The sequence below is a fragment of the Platalea leucorodia genome (assembly GCF_965183815.1).
Source record: "Platalea leucorodia genome assembly, chromosome: 13".
In the NCBI taxonomy this organism is placed as follows: Eukaryota; Metazoa; Chordata; class Aves; order Pelecaniformes; family Threskiornithidae; genus Platalea; species Platalea leucorodia.
Window position 1 is genome coordinate 12,152,725 of NC_138835.1, and position 21,664 is coordinate 12,174,388.

At 39.9% G+C, this 21,664-nt stretch overlaps 1 protein-coding gene across 1 annotated transcript; it reads left to right on the top strand.

Annotated features, from left to right (window-relative positions):
• Nucleotides 1–1,237: 1,237 nt before the first annotated feature.
• ZNF831 (zinc finger protein 831) lies at nt 1,238–21,002 on the top strand. The gene is made up of 7 exons (XM_082325773.1): nt 1,238–1,293; nt 10,752–15,036; nt 15,587–15,643; nt 15,833–15,987; nt 17,695–17,858; nt 18,559–18,710; nt 19,958–21,002. Exons 2-7 carry the CDS (start codon nt 10,756–10,758, stop codon nt 20,804–20,806), a joined length of 5,658 nt encoding a protein of 1,885 aa, XP_082181899.1. The 5' UTR covers nt 1,238–1,293; nt 10,752–10,755; the 3' UTR covers nt 20,807–21,002.
• The last annotated feature ends 662 nt before the right edge of the window (nt 21,003–21,664 follow it).

Consider the following 21,664-nt stretch of genomic DNA (forward strand, 5'->3'; position numbering starts at 1 on the left):
ACTCAAGAATGCCTATGCCTTGCGTTCAAGCACACGATTTTCAGGCTGGATGTCTTCTCTCATACATACATGAAGATACGCATTTAGCAAGTGCTAGTCCCTTACTACCATGGAGCAGCCAAGTCATAAAGGTTCCTTGAAGTTTTCAAGCTCCTTTCTAAAACTGTTTTGTCTCTGTTTCACTCTTTGTGGTCAAAAATATGTTTGAGAAGTGTTCTCATTTGTCTGACAAAAAACTTCCACCTGCCCCTCCCAACAACAGTGTATTCATAACCATTTATACTCGCTTTCTCTTGTGCCAGCAATTATATTTTAGCTTAAATAGCATTTTCCTCTCATTCCCCATCATATTCTAGAGAACAGCCCCCAACACTCCTGTTGGTCTCCTTTATAGCCAGTAGTTACAACAAACATTCAAGCCTGTTTTCTGTCCAATTCGGATCAGTAAGCCTGATGCGTTGCTGGATTACCGAACCAAAATGGGCTGCCAGGATGTCCCTTTTTTTTCTGGGCTGCGTTTTGTGGATTACTCCCAGGAACAGTCGTTGCCTGAGATTTCCTCCCTGGCCGCTTGTGGAGTGGCTGCGATGTCTATGGCACCGTGCTGGGCGGTGCTACCAAGATTTGGGTACCTATTTAGCATGTTCAAAGGCAGAAATACAGGTGTCCTGTGAAGACTTTTGCTGTGGAAATCTGGATGCCTTTTGGAATACGGACTCTTGTAGGTTAATTAAAAAATAGCAGCAAAAATCATAACAGAATGATCACACTATGTAAAATCAAAAACCTTCCTAAATACTTAATTTACCTTTTTAAATTTAGAGGCTGAGGAAGAAACTTGACTGGATTACACCTGTTAAGTTAAAAAAACAACAACAAACAAACCTTAGAAAAAGATAAAAGAAAAAAAGTAATAATTTTTCATTTGTGCCTGATGGGGCTGTGTGTTTTTTTTTTTTTTTTTTTTAACTGTTTGCAAATCTTCAGTGTAATGGTTTGAAACCCAGTCGTGTCATTTCTTTACGCCCACACACAGAGCTGCAGTAGTGCAGACACTGTAGCAGGCAAACCATATTACCAGCATCGGCCATTAAAACTCTTCCCACACCAAGCGTGGGCTGGCTTCACCCCCTCCTCTCTTTGCACACACCCCACCACCCACCCTTCAATTTTCAAATGCTTAAAAAAAAGGGAAGAGAAAGACACTGAAAAAAGAAAACAGGATGCTTCGTTTCAACGCTATTCCAGAGAGACCTGAACCTCTCCACCTGCCTCTGAATTGGCCACCGAAAGGTTAGCAAGTGTTTTGTTATCATTTTATACAGACAGAGATATAATTAAATTCTAGATGGTAAGACAGAAATTTTAAAGTTATATTTTTTTTAATGTGATGGTTCTTTCACTTAGCAATGAGAAAGATTTTTTCCTAAAACACAAAGCATTTTAGTACTGGCCCCACTTCTGTTTTTAAGAGGGCTTTAATCAGTATTTTTTCATCATTTAGTCCAACCTCCTAAACTTTAAAAGACGGATTAGGGTTATTATTTTTCTGTTAGAGTAACCTGTTGATTACAGACTGCTGGCTGGAGGCTGTTAACTCTTTCCTAACAAGGGAAATGCACAGGAGCGAATTTGATGAAAGGACAAAAGAATGGAAATACTTTGAGGTTTTTAAATGCTTTAAGCACTAGCAGTCCTATTTTTTTTTCATTGTGAAGCCACCAACAGTGTTATAAAACCAACAGATGTGTTAGATATGTTTCTTTTTAGAAAGAAGTGGTGTAAATTTAAAATAAAGGCATGTAATAAACTAGAAAGCATTTCTTATGACTGGAGCTGAGAAAAGTAGCAGTATAAGAAGTAGAATAGGAAATATTCTCTGACACAAATTGCATGAAGACATCAAAAGGGCCAATACAATGTTTACTTACACACTGAAATGTATTTTAGCTAACAATGTTCTTACTGATTTAAGCCTTTTGAATGCTTTCATTTATGGATATTCAAGAAAAGGAGGATCAAAAAGACAGAAAATGGTATATTTAATAATGATCAAAACGGTGCTATTCTAGAATGAAGGAAAGGTATTACAGATCACATTCTTACTAAAAGGTTTTAATACTGTATTCTGGTACAGTACTTACAAAAATAAAAAAGTAAAACAATTTCACTGATACTACACAATCGTGGAAGTACAGTGTCAAAAATATTTGTCCTCAGGATATGGTACAAGAATTTCAAAGTTCAGTCAGAGTGTTTTCTAGTTGCTTTGTACTTTTATAACATATGAAGCAGAGCAAAACTTCAGGAACAATGATTTCTTAACAAGTAGCAAGATTTCCCAAAGTCAGAATTTGAGCAGGAAACGTTATCATTGAAAGATTATGAGGGTTTCAGAAGATTAAGGAGTTGTTACGCATTTTCATCCTAATTCTGCAGGGGACTGAGGCTCTCAACTTTGTTAATACGGTTGTAAGCAGTCTGCACACTGCTGTTGGAACCTGCAGCCTCGTAAGATCAGATACGTCCCTCAAGAACAAGTGGAAAGGTGAAGTCAGGACTTCTGTTATGAGACACTACAAGGGATGAAGTCAAACTGAGAAAAGAGCAAAGGCAGAAATAGTTTTTAAGTAGAACAAGATTAAGAGTAATTTCTGGGCTAATCAGGAAATGTATCAGTTCCGTTTTGCTCGTTTGAATTGAGGTCTAGAAAGTGCCAGAATTAGGGTACGCTCATAAACTTTTCCATCGAACAAGTAGTGTTTAATGTACCGGCTCAAAATTTATTTCAGAACCTGGGGTTCACTATTACTGTATTATACTAACACTTCAGTAGAAGTTCTGCCTAGTCAATCAAGGGAGTTCTTCATAACCATTGGCACCTTGTGCTAGCCGTCAGTGGTAGGCTAGCAACTGGAAATGATAATTCCAGTGTCTGTATCTGCTGCTGACGGGAAGATACTGTGTGCTGTTCTCAGCATCACTGTCCTCATAAGAAAAATTAATAGTTAACAATCCTATAAGATACTTCCTTTTCATTTAAGTTTGTAAAGTACTTTAAAACATGCAGTTGATAGGGTCTTTGAAATCTATTTGCTTATTAGCAGAGGAAGCATGCTTATTGCTACTTTCACTCAATCACATCTTTGACTAAAACCCTGTAGGTATCTTCGAAGGATACAGGGTTTTAGACACCTGGGAAGGAGCCCTTTCCGCAGATACTTGGAACCCAGAACTGCATACCAATGGTATGTGGGTTTATCTCCTCAAATCCTGATTAAGACATGAACTGAGAGTGAAGTGCGGTATAGCACCGCATACTCCCTACTGTGTAGTACCTGACAGTAGGTTTATCTTTATACATGGTTAAAATAGATACTTTGCTGTATATGGAGCCAACTGAAGTTAACTGAGTTTCTCTGAGCAGGATAATGTTTTGAACTAAAATGAATATAAGTAATCTTGCATAGAGATTCCAGCTTAGGAAGTGACACCCAAAAATAGACCGGGTAAAAAGACAAAACAAAAATCACTTAATTTCAAATAGAACTAATGCAGTGTAATAGTGGTCCTCTGTGTTGAGCGTACAGTTCAAATTACTTCTCGCCGTTACAGCAAGATGTTCGTCCATATAAATGGGAAGAATCATAGGATGCTGTGGAGTCAGTCTGATCCCAGAGTCACTTATTCAAGACTTAGAGATTTTAGATCAAGCTCCAAAAGATTCTGCTAGGCCCCGAAACCTGTGTGATACTGGCAGACGTCCAGGCAGTCGCTTGCTTTAGTTGTAACTTGCTTTGTTTAATTATTGCTTCTTTAAGCCTGTCAGGATAAGAAGTTTGCAGTTTTAGCATTTAGAATTTGATATGCTCCTGAGTGTTCTCAATAATGAATTTTAAAAGCTTATATATGTTTTAGAGTTGTTACTAGTACCAGGATACTGCTGGAATTATTAATATTAATAGTACAGTTTAAAATAAGTGTCCCTTTTAAGTATGTTCATCTTAAAATAATAATAGCCCATCTCAAAGTGGAAAAAAAATATAATGGACTTCAGCTATGTGATAAACCTGAAGAGAAACTAATTTTGACTGGTTATGTAAAATGCCTGTAATCATCTGTTTGTATGATTTGATTCATGGCAGTATTCTAAAAGAGGTGCGTTTTTTTCTCCGTTAGCTTGTTGACTGTAGCTGCAATAATCCTCCAGAAGATCTCAGTTATATGTGAGAATCCATTCCTTTAGGAAAGTATCTCCCAGTAGAGCTGAAACTAGTTGCTGCATATAGTTTTATCCATATGGACAGAATTAGTCTGTAGATCAGAAGCATGAGTCATTGTAAAGCAGTTCACAATGTTGAGTAGTTTTCTAGATTCACTGATTTTAAGCGTGTGCAGTGCCATTACCAATTACTGGGAGCATTTCAGGGTATAATAGAAACTAGAGGGATTTTAAGCAACAATACTAGGCCCTTTTAAGAGCTTTTTTCCTCCGTGAATAACTAAATGACAGGCAAGAAAGACAGGAAGAATATTTCGCCATCTCCAAAATTAAAGGCCTACTAAAATAGGGTCCAGAAACAAACTGAAAGCAATCCAAACAACAGGCAAAACTCTCCAAGATCAATAAAGCTGCGTAGGATGAAAATCCACTGACACTTCCATCATGAGTCTATCATCTGAATGACTAAAAGAAAGAGTTTCCACTAAAGTGGATATTGGACAATCATAATATTACAGTTTCACCACTATCCAATTTACAAGATTGTCCTGGTTTTGGCTGGGATAGATTTAATTTTCTTCATAGTAGCTAGTATGAGGCTATGTTTTGGAGGTGCGCTGGAAACAGTGTTGATCACATAGGGATGTTTTTGTTGTTGCTGAGCAGTGCTTACACAGAGTCAAGGCCCTTTCTGCTCCTCCCCGCACCCCAGCAGCGAGCAGGCTGGGGGTGCACAGGGAGCTGGGAGGGGACACGGCCGGGACAGCTGACCCCAGCTGCCCAAAGGGCTGTCCCACACCACAGGGCGTCGTGCCCAGCGTATAAAGCTGGGGAAGAAGGGGGAAGGGGGGACGTTCGGAGTGATGGCGTTTGTCTTCCCAAGTCACCGTCACGCGTGATGGAGCCCTGCTTTCCTGGTGATGGCTGAACACTGCCTGCCGATGGGAAGCGGTGAATGAATTCCTTGGTTTGCTTTGCTCATGTGTGCGGCTTTTGCTTTACCTATTAAACTGTCTTTATCTCAGCCCACGAGTTTTCTCACTTTTACTCTTCTGATTCTCTCCCCCATCCCCCTGTGGGGAGTGAGCGAGCGGCTGGGTGGGGCTGAGCTGCCGCCTGGGGTTAAACCACGACAAAGATACAGGCTGCAGCTATCTGAATTGGGCAGATGCTCATCGCAGTAAATTATAACCAGATTCAAAGCTACATCTTCCAAAATACAGTGTTCCTAAGGAATTTATACATGCCAGATATGCTGATTTTGTAACATTTTAGGGAATGCATATTCCTGTTTGGGATTTACTTAGGCTACTAGCAGCGGAGGAAGTAGCTGTTCCAGTCCACATTTTAAACATGTTTGCCCAGGGAACAGCTGACCCCCCCAGGACAGCTTGGCGCTGCCGACTGCTGTAGCTGAGGGCTCTTTATGAAGTCAACCCACAAACGAAATCTAAACTCTTAAAATGATCTTTTCACTTCTCTTGACTGTCCCCTGTCCTGTTTTCCCTACAGTTTTTCACAAATTTTAGGCAGGTTTGTTGAGCATGACCTAGTCACTTTTAACATTCTTGAAGTATTTTCCCTCCTGGTTACTGCTTTCGACCCTACCTAAGGGCGCCATCAGAAGCTGGTGGATAATACCCACGCTGGATGAGTTTAGCATTTCATATGTAGCAAGTGTTTTCTCTCCACCATTCTTTGCTTTTCCAATACATCTTAAGAGAGATCTTTACTGTAAAGTTATAAGCAAATTACCTTCAGGGGTATAAAGAAAAAAATTCTGCCATTGTGTCAGTGTATTTCACTGAATGATACAATTGAATGCAGTGTACAAAATGCCTACGTTTCAAAGACAGCTGATTCTGTTTATGCGTTCCTACGTGAATAATGATAAAGCATATGAAGAGATTGAAACGCTGCTTCATTTTCTTCTGTTTCATCTCTTCCTGTTTTCTGAAGGTTGTTACTGTGACACCAATGTAAAAAAAAAAGAAAAACACAACTTCCTCCTTCTAATCTCTTTCAAGTTTTTGTCCTCGTTTCTTTCTGCTTGCATCAAGTATTGACAGACATGAGACTTCTTTTGCTGAAATGCCTGGCTCAATAAAAGGTATGTAAGCTAAAAGTATTTACAGACTAAAGAGGATTCCACTTCTGTATGCTCTCTGGTATTATATTTAAGGTAGGGATCACCAAAAGCTTCTAAAAAAGGCAAAGACTTCGAGTATAATATAGCATATTAGGTATGTTCAGAATGTTGAAAAGCTGCTTCTGTGTGGTTACAAAAATAAACTAACTCTATCATGTCTACAGATTGTATCTGTAGACCAAGCCAGGGGATTGAGCACTGCATCTGCTTAAAGACTACGGTGCTCCTCTCAGTGGTGTAAAAAAATGATATCTAAGTGCAGGAAATAAGTAGTTACATGTTTATTTAATGATTTTATTAATAATGATGGGCAGTTAACAGTGCATTTATGTGTGCCATGCAGAAAACAAAAATCTTTTGGTTGTATAATCCAAGACTATTATAACCGTGCTGATAAAATGAAGCAAATTTTATAAAATATATTTGGAATCAAGGAAAAAATTATATAGAAAAGAGGAACACATTTGATTTAAATTGATTTTTTATACCATCCTCCCTTATTAAAATACTTCATACTTCTATACGGAGTCAGACAGTTTCTGCTACACTGATTTGTCGTCTGAAACTACTCCACTTTTTGACTTTTCAGTGTTCCACAGACCTACCTACAGTGTGCACCTGAAGGTATAATTCAAACTAGGAACAAAATAATTGGATTTAAATGGAGTTTCATTGACCAGTTTTGATAGCTTAAGAAACTAATTCAGAAACTTTTGGACAGGCCAAATCCTGCTTTTAGTTCTGTTTATTGGAAATTTTTCCTTACTAATTAGGATCAAGTTTTTATACTCGTAGTTCGATGCTACAAGTTACAAATTGAGCTCAGAACATCAGGTAGATGCTCAGTAACAGAACCTGGGGGATAATCAACACAGGAAGCTTTTCTACTTTAGGCAAGGACAACCTAGAACTAGCCTTGGGGTAGAATTAGTTTGAGATAAGCTATTTTTGTCCATGTACAAAGAAATATATTGGCTTTTTTGTATATAAATGACAGATGTGAAAAGTATGATCATATTCACCACAGTAGAATACAAGCCACAAAAGTGTCACTTAGGAAGAAAGTACCATTTGTTTGCTGTGAAAAGCCACAAACTACCACAGCTGGTAGAAATGTATTATTAAACTCTTAAAAGTAATGATATTGTGTATCACCATTTAGTTCAATTGTTTAGCATTAGTTAAAACTTTCCTGTAAATTTTCTGTCATCATTTAGGTATTTTCTTTGTAGAGCACAGAGCACTGAAATGATTCTTGGAATGACACTGTATTTTGGGCTCCAGAAACTTAACAGAATAAGCGAAGTTACACAGGGAGTCTGCCACTTTGGAACTATAGGATTCATATTAAAAACATCTGTCCACTGCAAGTCCTACTAATGTCCAGGCTGGCCTGGAAGGGCCCATCAACCACGCATGTGCATGAGGGTATTCAAAGAGAGAACGTAAGTTTGTGGCACTGGAGCAGGCTTGTTGGAGTGGAACTGGAAATTCCGCATTGCCACGCTTCTCTCCAGGGCAGGCGGGGAGCACAGATACCATGACTTGTTTCATCTGATGCGTTAGGTGGGCTAGCTACGTGGTACTCAGACTTCACTTTTCCTCTTTGAGTCTTGTCTCTGCAGCATATGCTTTTTCCCCTCAGATTTTCTTTATTTTCACATCTTTGGAAAAACTACTGCACGCTTAGTTTATGAGTACCATTGGCTCATGTCTTATCACTTGCCGCTGTTTTTACTGTATGCTGTGCTTAAATTGCTATAAATAAAGGTGACCGTATAGCTTAAGAACCATCTTAAATGCACCTGAAACGTCTATAACCTCACTTTGCAAATTAGAGAAACCCGCTTTTATCCCGTAGTGTTAGCCACACTGCAGAATATGGATAATAACTTAATTCCTTTAACAAGCCATATTCTTCTAACATTTTTTTATCAGTATGGTCAATACCTATATTACAAAGCCACTTAATTGATTGTTCATGTAGAAATCTCTGAAGTGGACAAGAAAAGTCCATGCTTCATAACTGAGTTTGATTTATAAAATTCATGAGGAAGGAGAAGAGGCAAAATCTAACACATTGCTATGCGCAGATCAGTTCATTTTACAGGTTGTTTTCTGGGATTTTTATTACACTAAAATCTCCGGGTGAAGACAAAGAGTCCCATCAGGCACGGATGCCTTTCCCATAAGTGGTCTAACCCTACACCCACTGCAGCTGGGAGCAGTTCTCCGTTACTTCAGTGGCTCATCAGCCGGTTTGTTGGTGCCTGTGATGCATGCAGAGAAGCTAACGGCTTTGCTCGTGACCAGAGGGAAGGGCAGAGAACACACCCCAGGGACCGCATTGCTGGTTTTTCCTCCACTTTTCCAATTCTTGCAATAAGCAAAGCAGATCAGAGAGAAACTGGAAGAAGCCTTGGCTGTGAAACCTAAGTTGCCAGCCAGCAACAGAACTTCCAAAAGTGGTGCAGCGTGAGAAGCGCAGAGTAAGAGGTACCGGGTTCTTGGTACATCAGTTTTCCGTTGCTCAGGGAGACAGATGAGTATTTGCAGTGGCATTGTGAGCTACACACAGGGGTGAAATAATCAGTGGGATTAAAGGCAATATCCTAATATGCAAAACCTTTTCCTTTGCAGAAGACTGAGAACCAAGAGGGTTGCTTTATCATTCAGTGTCAATGGTGCATACATTTAACATGAAAACTACCTAAATTCCTACTCTATTTATTGAGATGCTAATGACATTTATTACTGAGCACATAACTCACTGACCTAAACCTGTTCCATTTGATTATTAACAGAAAGCTACTTTCCCATTTTTTCATGTGACGTGAATGAGACACTATCATTTTCAGTTGTGAACTTCTCTTGGATCTCCATCCAACTTTATACCAACTTCCCAGCTTTATTAACTGCTCTACTAGCAACTGAGGAATAGTCAAACACAATTACACGGAGTTTGCCGTTTCTCCTTTATCTGAATTATTTGCAAAATTCTCAGTAACTACATGCAACAGAGATTTTGCTTTGAGTAACGGTAACGTAGTGTGTGTGTCATATGGAACCAGTCCAAATTTCAAACCATGTTTTTGAGTAATTTTTTTTACTGTTTCCCAGCAATGATTACCTATTAAAGTGATCCAAGGAAGGTACAGAAACACCACTACGGATTATGCAGTAAGGCAACAAATTGCAGATTTCACATTTAGCCACTGATTATGCCATTTCAAATGGGGTTTTTATGACTGTTTGCACAAGAGCAGCCTATTATTCATAACAGCCAATGGATACAGAGCTGTGAGTATAGCTGAGTAAGATATTGAATAAACATTCACAGATCACCTCCTAATTCTCACCCAAACTATAATTACAAGAGGTTATGCTGATGACTTCCAAAACTACTTTTCAACCAGCTTATTGTGATAGTTTCCTACTTTGTTTCTAAGAAAGAAAAAAAGACAAGACAAATTTTTGTTAAAATAAGAAGTAGTCTGGACCAGCACCAACCCAGAAAATATTTGCACAGATTTCATAAGAATAGGTTTGCTTTTTCCAAAAACAGTGTCTACAAAGTGTTTTCATCTGGCATTGGAAGCATCTAAAAATAAGCAGCTTTAATTTATCCCACTGTTTTCCTGTGCTACCATCTTTTCTACTTGGTACATGTTTATGTAAATCTCACTTGTAACGCAGGACATCCGTTTCATTTTATTCACATATTTTCATTTTGCATCACTTGTTGCAATGTGTTTAGCCTTAGCTCACTTAAATTGGGGAAACGCAGACAATATGCAGCCGTGTTTCATGTCCTGTGTTTGGAACAGGTTGTCCAAAGAAGCTGTGCAGTTTTTATCCTTGGAGGTTTTCAAAACCAGGCTGGATAACGCCCTGAGCGACCTCATCTGACCCAGAGCGAGCTCTGCTTCGAGCAGCTGTTCGGACTAGAGACCTCCTGAGGTCCCTTCTGACCTGAATTGTTCTGTGTTTCTGTATTAACATTTATTAATGTAAATTCTTCAATTAAAAAAATATGGTACAAATATGTAACGGGAATATGGTTCCAGAAAATTAAAACTGTATTATTTCTGGGGTGCTGGGAGCCTCCATCTGCAAAGCTGATGCTCAGATACTTTGGGTACTTATTGTGGGTTTTAAGTGCAATGTTCAATGTTCTTTATTCTGTACCGAATTTTAACCCCTAGCTAAAAAATGAAAGATGAATCAATTGGAAAATGAAGTAATTACTGTCTGTATAATGCCTGTATATAAGATTTGCGATATTCTTAATTGCTGACTTTCCCAGTCCAGCAGTTGGAAGTGTTTCTTTTATTTTGCTATCTGAAGATTCCTACTTGCTTTTTTTCCCCTCCCTTACAGATAGATGAGCATATGGCCGATAACCTTTGAAATGGAGGCACAGAAGCAGCCTGCTTTTACAGTTGCACTGGCAGACCGACCAGTTCCAACCTCTTCTCTTCAGCCTGCGCAGGGTTCTGCAGATCTCAGCCAAGGCGGTGTGGTTCCTCACCAGGAGCAAGCACTGTCTCAACCTGTGTATCTCAAAGCCCTCACCATACCACTGTATCAGCCCGTCCAGGCAGGATGCTTTCAGCCGAACAGTCAGTTAGTGACTGGCAGGAGCTGTGTAAATCTAGACAGCAGTAACATACCTCTAATCCTGAATCCGCTTGTTCCTTCAGAAGGCACAGACCAGCCTCAGTCAGTTTTTCAGAAACAACTTGGGCAAACTCTAACATTGAACATAGTGAGCACTTTACCAGTTTTATCATCACCAAATTCTTGTGTAAATGCATCTGTTGGAAGCCCAGGAAAATCAAAAAAAGCTGGGAAATGTATCTGCAAACACTGTGGACGAGATTGTTTGAAGCCAAGTGTCCTTGAGAAACATCTTCGCTCTCACACAGGAGAGAGGCCCTTCCCATGCACCACTTGCGGAATTGCATTTAAAACTCAAAGCAATTTGTATAAACACAGAAGAACTCAAACCCACGTCAACAATACCAGACTGCCCTCAGACTCTGACAACGGTGGCGTATTGGAGCAAAATGAGAAACCAACGGAGAGCATCACGTCGCACCGAGGCAGCAAACTGCTTAGTAGCACCTGTGAAGACAAGGGGATGCGGACGAAACAAGTGGGTTCAGAGAGCAGCGCTGTAACAGACACTAAGAAACTTCTTAATGAGCTTTCACTGCCGGCAGCAAGCAAGTCATCATCCCCTTCAGAACATCGAGAAACAACGAACCAGTCTTTTAGTTCAAAGGCTAATCAGGGGGTTCCTGAAAGAGAACCTCAAAGTTTATCATCTCCAGGAGCTTTGCCAAATGGCCAGTGCCAGAGAAAGAAGATACAGGAGCAAAGAACTCCAACTGCCAATAAGCATATTCAGTTGCAAAGGCAGCAAGCAACCTCTTCAGAAAAGCAGTGGGATTACAAGCCATTTGACTGCAAGCTAAAGAAGTGTGAGAGCACTGACTCAGGGTACCTGTCACGCTCTGATAGCACGGAACAACAGATGGCATCATCCAGCCCGTTGCACAGCCTCTGTGAACACAGCACGGAGCTGGAAAATGAAACTGCCTTCAGCAGCTCAAGGTGTACCTCCGGAAGCAGCGCAAAGCTAGACGCAGCTGAGAAAGCTACAGCCTCGATGCTAGAGAAAAAGAGACTGGAAGAACACATTTCAAAACTTATTTCTCATAACAAAAGTGTGGTGGATGATACCCAGTTAGACAACGTTAGGCCCAGAAAAACTGTCCTTTCTAAACAGGGAAGCATCGATCTGCCAATGCCTTATACATACAAAGACTCTTTCCATTTTGACATCAGAACTTGTGATGTAAATAGGAAGAAGAATCTTTCCCTTTGTTCAGCCAAATCTACCTTCGCACCCCTAGAAAAATGCAAGCCAATGTTTTTTCATTCAGTCCCCACCCAGTTCTCCACAACGATAGATACGGTGCCGGTCACACGAAGCAACTCCTTGCCGTTTGTGGAGGGCACAAGAACGGTACATGACAAAGCAGCCTGCTCAACACCACTTTCTCTTACTAAGCAGTCTGTAAATACAGGCACTGCCAGTTTGCTGCCTAGCAACAATCTTGCTGCAAATTCAGTGGATTTTCCTAATAGCCATCCCCGAGCTCTCGTCAGACAAACAGCAGTGGATGATTTGCCACTAACTAATGTGGTTGATCATCCTCCTCCATCAGAGGAGCTGCAAGGGAGTAAAAAGCTTGGGGCTGGAGAAGTAATCACTGCTAAAAATAAGAAACACCATCAAAAGAAGTTAAAGATGTTCTCTCAAGAAAAATGGCAAATGTATGGAGATGAAACATTTAAGAAAATCTACCAAAAAATGAAAAGCAGTCAAAATGCCAAGAAAATTAAACAAAGGGGCAGTAAGATTACAGATACTACAAGCTTCACTCCTGATTCAAAGGAATCAGTCAGCAGTACGGAAATTACTGAGGAAAGAGATGGCAGGAGCTCTGTCGGTGACAGTCTTTCCTCCCTTGTGACAACAGGTTTAAACACTGGTAAATCAGAAGCCTGTCCTAATGGGAACCATGTTCTACAGAACGTGTCCTCCGAGGGAACTGCAGACCGTGTAACCTACGTGATGGAGACGTCACATTCAGCAAACACTAGTGCACATACTGTAACGAGCAAAACCTCCCAGGACCTCAGTGGCAGTGGCACGGATAAACACACAGGTGGCAAGAGCACATTTCTAGCTCCAAGCAGTTGTGAGCTCGGGCTTCAAAATACTCAGTGTCGGCTGAACACTAACAGAAGGAATGGTGACTGCTTGCCAGTACAGAGCAGCAAATGGGAAAACCCAAGCCCTGGGAAAGAATCCAGTACATTTGAACCAGATTGTAAAAGCACTTCAAACAATTACGGAAACCATAGCAGGACTAAGGAGACTGGGCAGCGTGCCCTGACACCCCTGTGGGGCCATTGCAACGACACCAGAGAAGCTGCAGGGAAATCCCAGAATTTACCATCAGAAAGAAAAAAGCTGAAATTTGAAGTGGAGAAGACACAAAACATTCTTTCAAAGTCCTGCCCTAGTCCCAGTAGTGAAAACAATGCCGTAAGTGAAGCAGAGAGCGTCTCTTGCACCAACACTCCGTGTCTTTCCACAGCACCAGTGAAATTCTCCAGTAAAGCAGAGGAGCGAAAATTAAGCACAGGAATTAGTGAATCCACTGACGGTACTGAGAATGTGGAGTATATGAAAACAATCAACCTCCCCACAAAAGCTCTTAATGACGGTGATGCTAACCTTATTTCACATTCAGCAGGTACCTCAAAAGCTTCATTTGTGGGATTTTTAGGGCCTGAGTTAAGGGGAAGTGAGTGCAATTCTTTTGCCTTGCACAATGCAACAGATAAAGATGTCAAAACATGTCTTGTGAAAACAGGAGCAAAAGTACTACTTTTCAGTGATAATGCTGTTGATGTATCTTCTAAAATTCATCATCTGCAATCTGGTCATTTAACTCCAGTCCCACAACAAAATGCCTTTTCTCCAAAATATATCCTTAAATTGCCACAAGACAAGAGCACCTCAGATTCGTCGGTTTTGCTTAGATCAGAACAGAAGACGACACCTTGCACATCTGTGACAGGCACCTTACCCAACGCCCCCTGCTCTTCCAACAGCGGATCACTCAGTTTGCATTCTAATGATCTCGTTTGGGCCCCTTTAAAATTTGAAGTGAGACAAAAGGCCGGCAAAGGAGAGCTACGATGGAATGTGCATGCAAACTGGAAAACCCCAGTATTTTGTTCACCAGTCAATTCAGAAACAACAAATATCCTAACCACAGCGGATAACACCTTTCATAACCAAAACTTCAGGCAGCAGGATATTATAAGAGACACTTGGAAAAACAAAGAGGACAAAAATAAATTAAATTATCAAAGGCAAACAGAAGAGAAGTGGATGAACATAACTACTTCCTCGACACAGACCCCGAAGAAGAAAATATGCTTTACTTCTCTGTATACAAGTGGTTTTTTCATATCAGCTGACATCAAAGAAGAGAGGAAGGTTTTACATCACCTTTGCTCAGGAAGTGACTCTCTGATAATGACGCCAGCTTCTAGCAAGGGTGCAGAGCCAACAACCATGGGACGGGAGCGAGGTGGAAGCCCATGCGTTCTTAAGGACATTCCACCACCACCGCAGGATACGCAGCATTCTCGGAGCTCAACAGACAACCCCACGTATTTTTGCCATTCTTTTGGCACTTTTTATTGCCACGCTCTCACCACTCACTGTAAAGAATTCCCAGCGCTACCCCCCAGTAATCTGACTTGCTACTCTGGAAGTTTAACAGTATCGAGCACGAAGAGCACCTTCCCATCACTAAATGCTGAACCTCAATTAACGTGGTGTTGCTTAACGAGAAGCCTTCCTCTGCCTGCTGAGCAGAAGGGGAACGCAGACTCGGCTTATTCCTCCATGCACACCTGTGACAAGGAATCTGGCGATGAACGCACACTGTCAAAATATGACATTTCTATTTTCAAAATGAAAAATATCAGCAAGACTGTGGCATATGGCTTAACAAACAGGAGTTTAAAAACATTGGTTTCATCCCTTTCTAAAGGATCGCAGACGCAGGAGGTAATATTAATAATCCTATTTCTTTTCTCAAGAGGGTGTAATTGGCTGACAGGCACACCACACCCCCCGCAATCAGAAAAAGAAAAGAATTATCAGAAGTTTATTTATGGACATTAACAGGCATTTGTTGATACGGAATTTAAGTTTCTTTCACTTGGGAATTTCAGTAGGAATGCTGTCTAGTGCAAAGAGTGTATTTCTATTTCTTGATTTTTCCCCTTATGAGTATATTTTATATTCTTCTGTAACAGCATATGTATGTCACTGTTTTAATTTTAAATTAAGATTTGAATTAGAGTAGGACTTAAGTAGACCATTAATGTCAAGACCTGGAGATTATACTTGGAGATACCTGGAGTCAAAGACAGACTGTGTACTAGATCTCTCATCATTTAGAGACACTGAAATGTCAACAAAACCAAATTGCATTTATACCCTGTAAAGTGTTTAAGGCTTGAAAGCTTTTCCTTTTTAGCTAAGTGAAGATAGACTAGTCTATCTGTACAGATCCTAGAACAGCTCTGTAAGACTAAGCTTACTTTTTATATAGGAAGAAGAATACGAAAGAACATACACATACACATATGAAAGAAGATCCACAAAAGCAGTGAGTTGTTTTATTTTATCAAAGTAGATGGACAAAGTGATTAGAAAAAACTAACACTCAAATTCTAGGAAAAATTCAGAGCTGTGCTATTTAACTACTGCGCTATTCACTGCTATTTATAAAGAGCATAGATTTCCTATCTCTCAGTTAACGTAATTCACGGTATTCATGTACTTTGCTTTTTTCCAGTATTCTCAACAGTTAAGCTCAGCAGCTCCTGGTGGTGCTTTCAAAAATATTTCAGAGCAAAAGAAGAAAACGGTAGTTTGCAAAAAGGAAAAACTGTCAACAAATAAACTCAAGGGGAGCCACAAACAGAAAAAGATTAAAGTCACCCCAAAATGGTAAGGAATGTGGTTTTCAGCTTCCCTAGATACAAACATAATTTTGCTAAAATGGGTGTAAAAAGTCCACAGAAAATAAAAAGTCATCCCCCAAATTCAACCTTGTCAAAACCGGGGGAAAAAATAAACCTCTCAGCGAGAGCTAATCCCACATTGCAGCAGTTCCACAAAGGTAAACTATAAAAAATATCAGTATGTTGTTTACTACCAGGAACAGACTTCTCTAAGCACAACAGACATGTACCAAAGCAAGATGCTGACTGGGCAGTCGCCTCTCGCTATGCTTTAGAAATGATTCTTATCTGTCAAAATTGTCAGCACTTACTTTTGTTTGAAGGGAACCAAAATACTTCAGTTTTTAATCCTGTTACAGCTAAAAGCAGTGTGCGAGACCCTTTTGTCCTCAGATCTGTCTCCTGAGCTTGTATTCACAAGAGAATGCAGAATAATAAATATCACGTTCTAACATGAACTAGCAAAACAAGGGTCATTCACTTTAAATAAAAAACAGGAAGAACTTGAGTATAAAACTATCAAAGGCACATTGTATCACTCAGCACAGTTTCTCCGTATTTAATGGGAATTCATATCAGTGGAAGATTTAGCCTCCAATTTTTCAAGAGTGTGGGATAGCAGAATGTCTGATGAATTGCTTCAATAAGAAACACATATTGTGTGCATACATCCGTCTTATTTTATTTCATGACCAAAATCAGACAGAGTGACTCCCTTGTGGACAAATCAGTGTCAGTAACTTAATCGCCGTGTCTAGTTTGGCAAACAGCACGGCAATTGTGAAGGATCATAAGAACAAAAATAGAAGACTCAGGTCTACGTTGTCCAGTCTAGGGACGTTCTTCTAGGACTTTTTTCTGGTTTGGTTTTTGGGTGTTTTTTTGTTTTGTTTTGTTTTGTTTTTCCCCGCTGGTCTCAGAATTTATTTATTTGGCTCTATCAAATAAGTACAGGGACTCAATTAAGAACAGGGTCCTCAAAGCTCAGGTCATACATATTAGTAGCTAACTGGCCAAACTATTAATCCTTCAGTGTAATATATTTTTTCTAATACACCAAACACCTGCATAAGCATGTCCCTTTAGATTTACTTATTACTCTGTGTATAGCGACTGATTCTGCCGATACAGGAACGGGACCTTCCAATGTACTTTAGTCTCAGTCATTGAGAGTTACTGAAAGATCTAGCTAGAGTAGAAGACAAAGCAGAGTTGGATTATTCAGCACGAGTCTTCTAAATAACTGAAATACTGACATTTTCATTAGTGATGATGAATAATAGATAAGCAATAGCACATAAGCAGATAAATAATAGCACACAAGAAGTGAAATGAAAAGTAAAAAAGCCAACAACGATGCAGTCTCAAGTGATTCCTGTGCGATTCAAGTCTTTATGAAGTACGTTGGTTTAAAATTCCAGATATAGGAAAAAGGATTTGTTATTCCTGAATCCTTTTCTCTTAGCAAACCAAGGATTTACCGAATCCTACTGAGGAAAAAAATAATGAAATAATTGTGGGTCTCTTGCCTAAAATCCTGATTTTTTTTTTGAGTCAACATAAACGAACACCTCCTTCACAGTCGGAAATTGCTGTTAGACTTACATTTACCCGATGATGTGGGATTATTCTACTCTGGCTGCTTTTAAATAGCACATATTTATTTACCCTTTCAATGCCATTGGCAATGCAGGTACAGAGGGAGGCACGTACATGGATATGCTCAGTTGAACCGGCTCAGCAAGCGACACTGTTTTCCAAATAGAACACTGGATGCTTTGAAAAAGGGCTATTCATCGCAGCCCTGTAAATTTAATAAGTATAAGAAGTGCCATTCTCCTCCATCAAAGGTACAAGGTAAGTATTTTGAATATTTTTTAATGTATTTAATGTTTATTTTTTAAGAGAATGAACATTAGCAGTGTCTCTGATATGCACCTGTTCCACATGGAACTGCAAAACCACTTTTGTCCTTCAGTATGGCCTGCGAGTAAAAATACAAACATCTCACACGTTTTCAGAACTGAACGCACAATGATTTTCATACACATACTTACATATGTGAATTGGACAATTAGGAGGGCATTTTAAAAAGAAATAGCTCAAAATAACCTTCGACTAGAAGCCTAAACAGTTTTAAGATGGATCTTTATCAGTTTCTGCAACAAAATTGTATGTTTGCAGTGTGAAATGCGTTTGGTGCGTTGACTTGTTTTCTATGTTTCGATGACCACCCCCTCCCATTTAATTGGCGGTATTAATGCAAATGATGCTTATGCCACAACCATCTTGGAAGCAGGGACAAGACCTTGTGTTCGTTCACAGCAGATATGAATAGCTATTACTTTGCAGGGCAGTAATGGCCAATAAAAAAAAAAAACCCAAACCCAAACACATATACAGGAAATGAGAAAATGTATCCGGCTTAGAATAAAAATTTACAGAAAATAGTAAAAACATAGACGTTAGTTCAGTGATACGATGAGAAATTTAGCAAGTTCTAGCATGTGGGGGAATAAAAATCAAAGTAAAAGTTTCTTCAAACTCTTTTCAATAGAAAATTACCTACACCAGCAAAAAGACACATCTTGTTCCGCCTCAGACAAGCCGCTTTGCAGAAGGAAAAAAGAAGGAAAGAATAACTCAGGAATATTTTCCCATACTGAAAATCTAAACCATGTTAATCAAAAAGACAAAATGGATAAAAAAGTAGGTATTGTACCTTCATTCATGTATTACTTTTTATTAAAAGAAAAAAAGATATTGGTAATTAAAACTTGAATTATATTCAGCTGTTTTAAAGTTCAAGTTGAGACTACTTGGTACGACAGATTTTTGTTTAAAAATGTGTAAAAGGTATTTTTGGGGTTAAAATATAACGAAAACCTACTAATGTTAGAATTAGCTTTTTTAAAAGAACAATTAAAGTTGCGTCAATTAAAAAGGATATTTCTCATGCTTGCTGTCAGAGGATCGATTAGCACTGATGTTGGAGGTGCCGGTAGATGTAGCACAGAGTATCCTGAGACAGACACAGGGAGCCTGAAACCAGAAAAGCGGGGAGGGCAGCAACGGCCACGTAGCCGTGGGAAGAATGCGCATCCAGCGTCGCAACTGAATTTCTTGAGCCCTTTGTGGCAGCCAGAGCTGCTGTGGTTTCAATGCCACCGCCAGCGGCGTTAGCGAGAAGGGGCCGTCGACACCTCTGCGCGTGCTGCAAACCGCGCTGCTGGAGGCGGTGTCAGCACAGCGCCGGGAATGACCTGTGCTTATCCTAATTCTCGTACTTTTCCCTAGACTTCTGCTGGCCACACTTGAAGACAAAAGCTACTGAGCCAGACTGCTGTTATGTAGCATGAGCACTGGTTCTTCATGTAGCATAAGCAGTATCATATAACCTAATCCTTAAAGTGTTTTTTGCTAAGTAATTTTATTTCCTACGCATATCTCATCACCTCAGATGTTGTAATATTTCTTACAGACTCATCACAAACCTTTCCCCCTACATTGCACAAACATTGTTGCAATACGTATATTAAAATATTTTAATGAAAAGAACATCATCCTAGACAGTACATACGAACGCAGCTTGAAACCCCTAACCCCTATCATCCATAAATTGTTAGCGTGATCCGCCAGCTAACCACAAAGAAAAACACCTGAGGAAAAAGTACATCCTTTACTACACCTCCTCCACACACTGGGAGAAAAAAAAAGTTTTCTCATCAAAAGAGAGATGAGTAACTTGGTCTGCAGTAATGAAAAAAAAAAAGTGCAAATCTAATTACAATTGTATAAATAGCCTTAATTACTCAGTTGATATGAGTTATAGCAGAGGTAAATGTTTTCTACTGATATGGTCAACTTAGTTACCATTGCACTTTTATAAAGGATGGAATTGCTCCGGATTGAAAATTTTAAATGTAAATTTCTTTTTTCCCCCCTAATTTCTACAGGACATTTCTGGGCAAATCAGGGAACACACAAGAACAAACTTCTCTTTTCAGAACATTACAGCTCCTCTGGAAATATCGATGACAGCTCATTCCTTTTCATCCACAGTTAATACAGCCACGCAGCAAGTCAGCGGTGATGTGGAAATCCGCTGTTTAGTGACACAACCACTTCAGCGACCGGTCCCAGGGGAGTCACAGCCAAACGTTCAGAGTGACTCAACGGCACCTTCTTGTTGGTCTTGCCCTTCTGGTTTTACAAATACAGGCACAGGTGACCAACTTGACAGCACAAACTCAGAGACTGCTGGCCCTCTTTCCTTACATCTAGAAGCAAGCCAGGAAAACATACTAAACATAGAGTCCGAGAGTCAAAGGTTTGGTACATTAGACCCGGTGATCCAGGCCTCAGGAAGGGAGAAACCTCCAGTTGAAGAAAACACATATTCATCTCCAAAAGAAAACTCAGCTCCCAGTTCCCAGCCTGGATGTTCACGTTTATTCGGCTCCAAAGCAGAGTCTCTTCCTGAGTCCGTCGCAAGGGCTAAATTACCCAGTGTAGAATACACAGAGCGGGCAAACTTTTCTCCAAAAATGCTTGACCTTCACGGAAGCGCAGACAAGAACGGAACCCACCTGCAGTCAAACAGCAATGTAAGGCCACACGAAACAGCTATGACTACCTTTAAAAAGCCCCCAATTACTCTCAGGTCCCCCGAGTTCAAGACTTACTCTGCAACACCTTCCAAGACATATAAAAAGAGAGGTTTAGAGATGATGAGGAAGCAAACCAGAGTTGAGTATGATGACACTAGCAGTGATGATGAAGATAGGCTTGTTATAGAAATATAGCAAATAGGCTGCTCAGAAGACGCTTGGATGATGGCCCATTACAGAAGGAAACACCACGGATGTTTGATCTGTATTTCTGAAGCACCTTAAAATCAGAAAAGCCATTCCTCTGTGCAATAGGCAGCATTATCTTCTGAAGAGAGCCCTTTATTTCAAGGACTCAAACTTTTTTAAAAAAAGCTTATCTGAAGCAAAGAGGGAGCTGGCATCATGCATTTAAATCCAAGTGGTAAACCTGTGTTTATGAGGGGTTTCCAGCATTGCTAACATTCTTACCAGTCCTAGATAATTCCCACAAGTGCTAGCTGCCGGTGGTTGTATGATTAAGAGGCTGCAGTGTATTTATTTACTACTAACGATACCACAGGCAGCAGCTTCCTCAGTATATGAGCTAAGATTTCCTGGAAGGGTATGGTTATATTCTCTTCTCGATACTCCTCTTGTCTCGTAGTCACTGCCATCCGTACTGGGAGCGATACACTGGCATTAAGGGGAAGATCTGTCCCCTAAGTATCCGTGATATTGGAAGAGTCCGGAAAAATGCCGATCTTTTTCCATGTTGCACAAATGTCAACGCTTCTTTGTGACAAATGACACAAGCATGCTTTGCTTTGTGTTTTGTGCCTTTTATGCCAAGATCTACTCCAATATTCTTGATTTCTAGTTGGAGAATATGGGTGTTAGCTATTGATATTTCCTTGTGGTAAAATTTCTGACAAGGATTTTCTCATTATATTCATCACATTGTGCTCCAACCGGTGTAATCTGGAATGTTTCATTTTTGTTGTAATCTTAAGTTTAACTGCAATGATGCTATTTTATTGAGAGTAAAGAAGCTATACGGCATAGCTTGTTTTC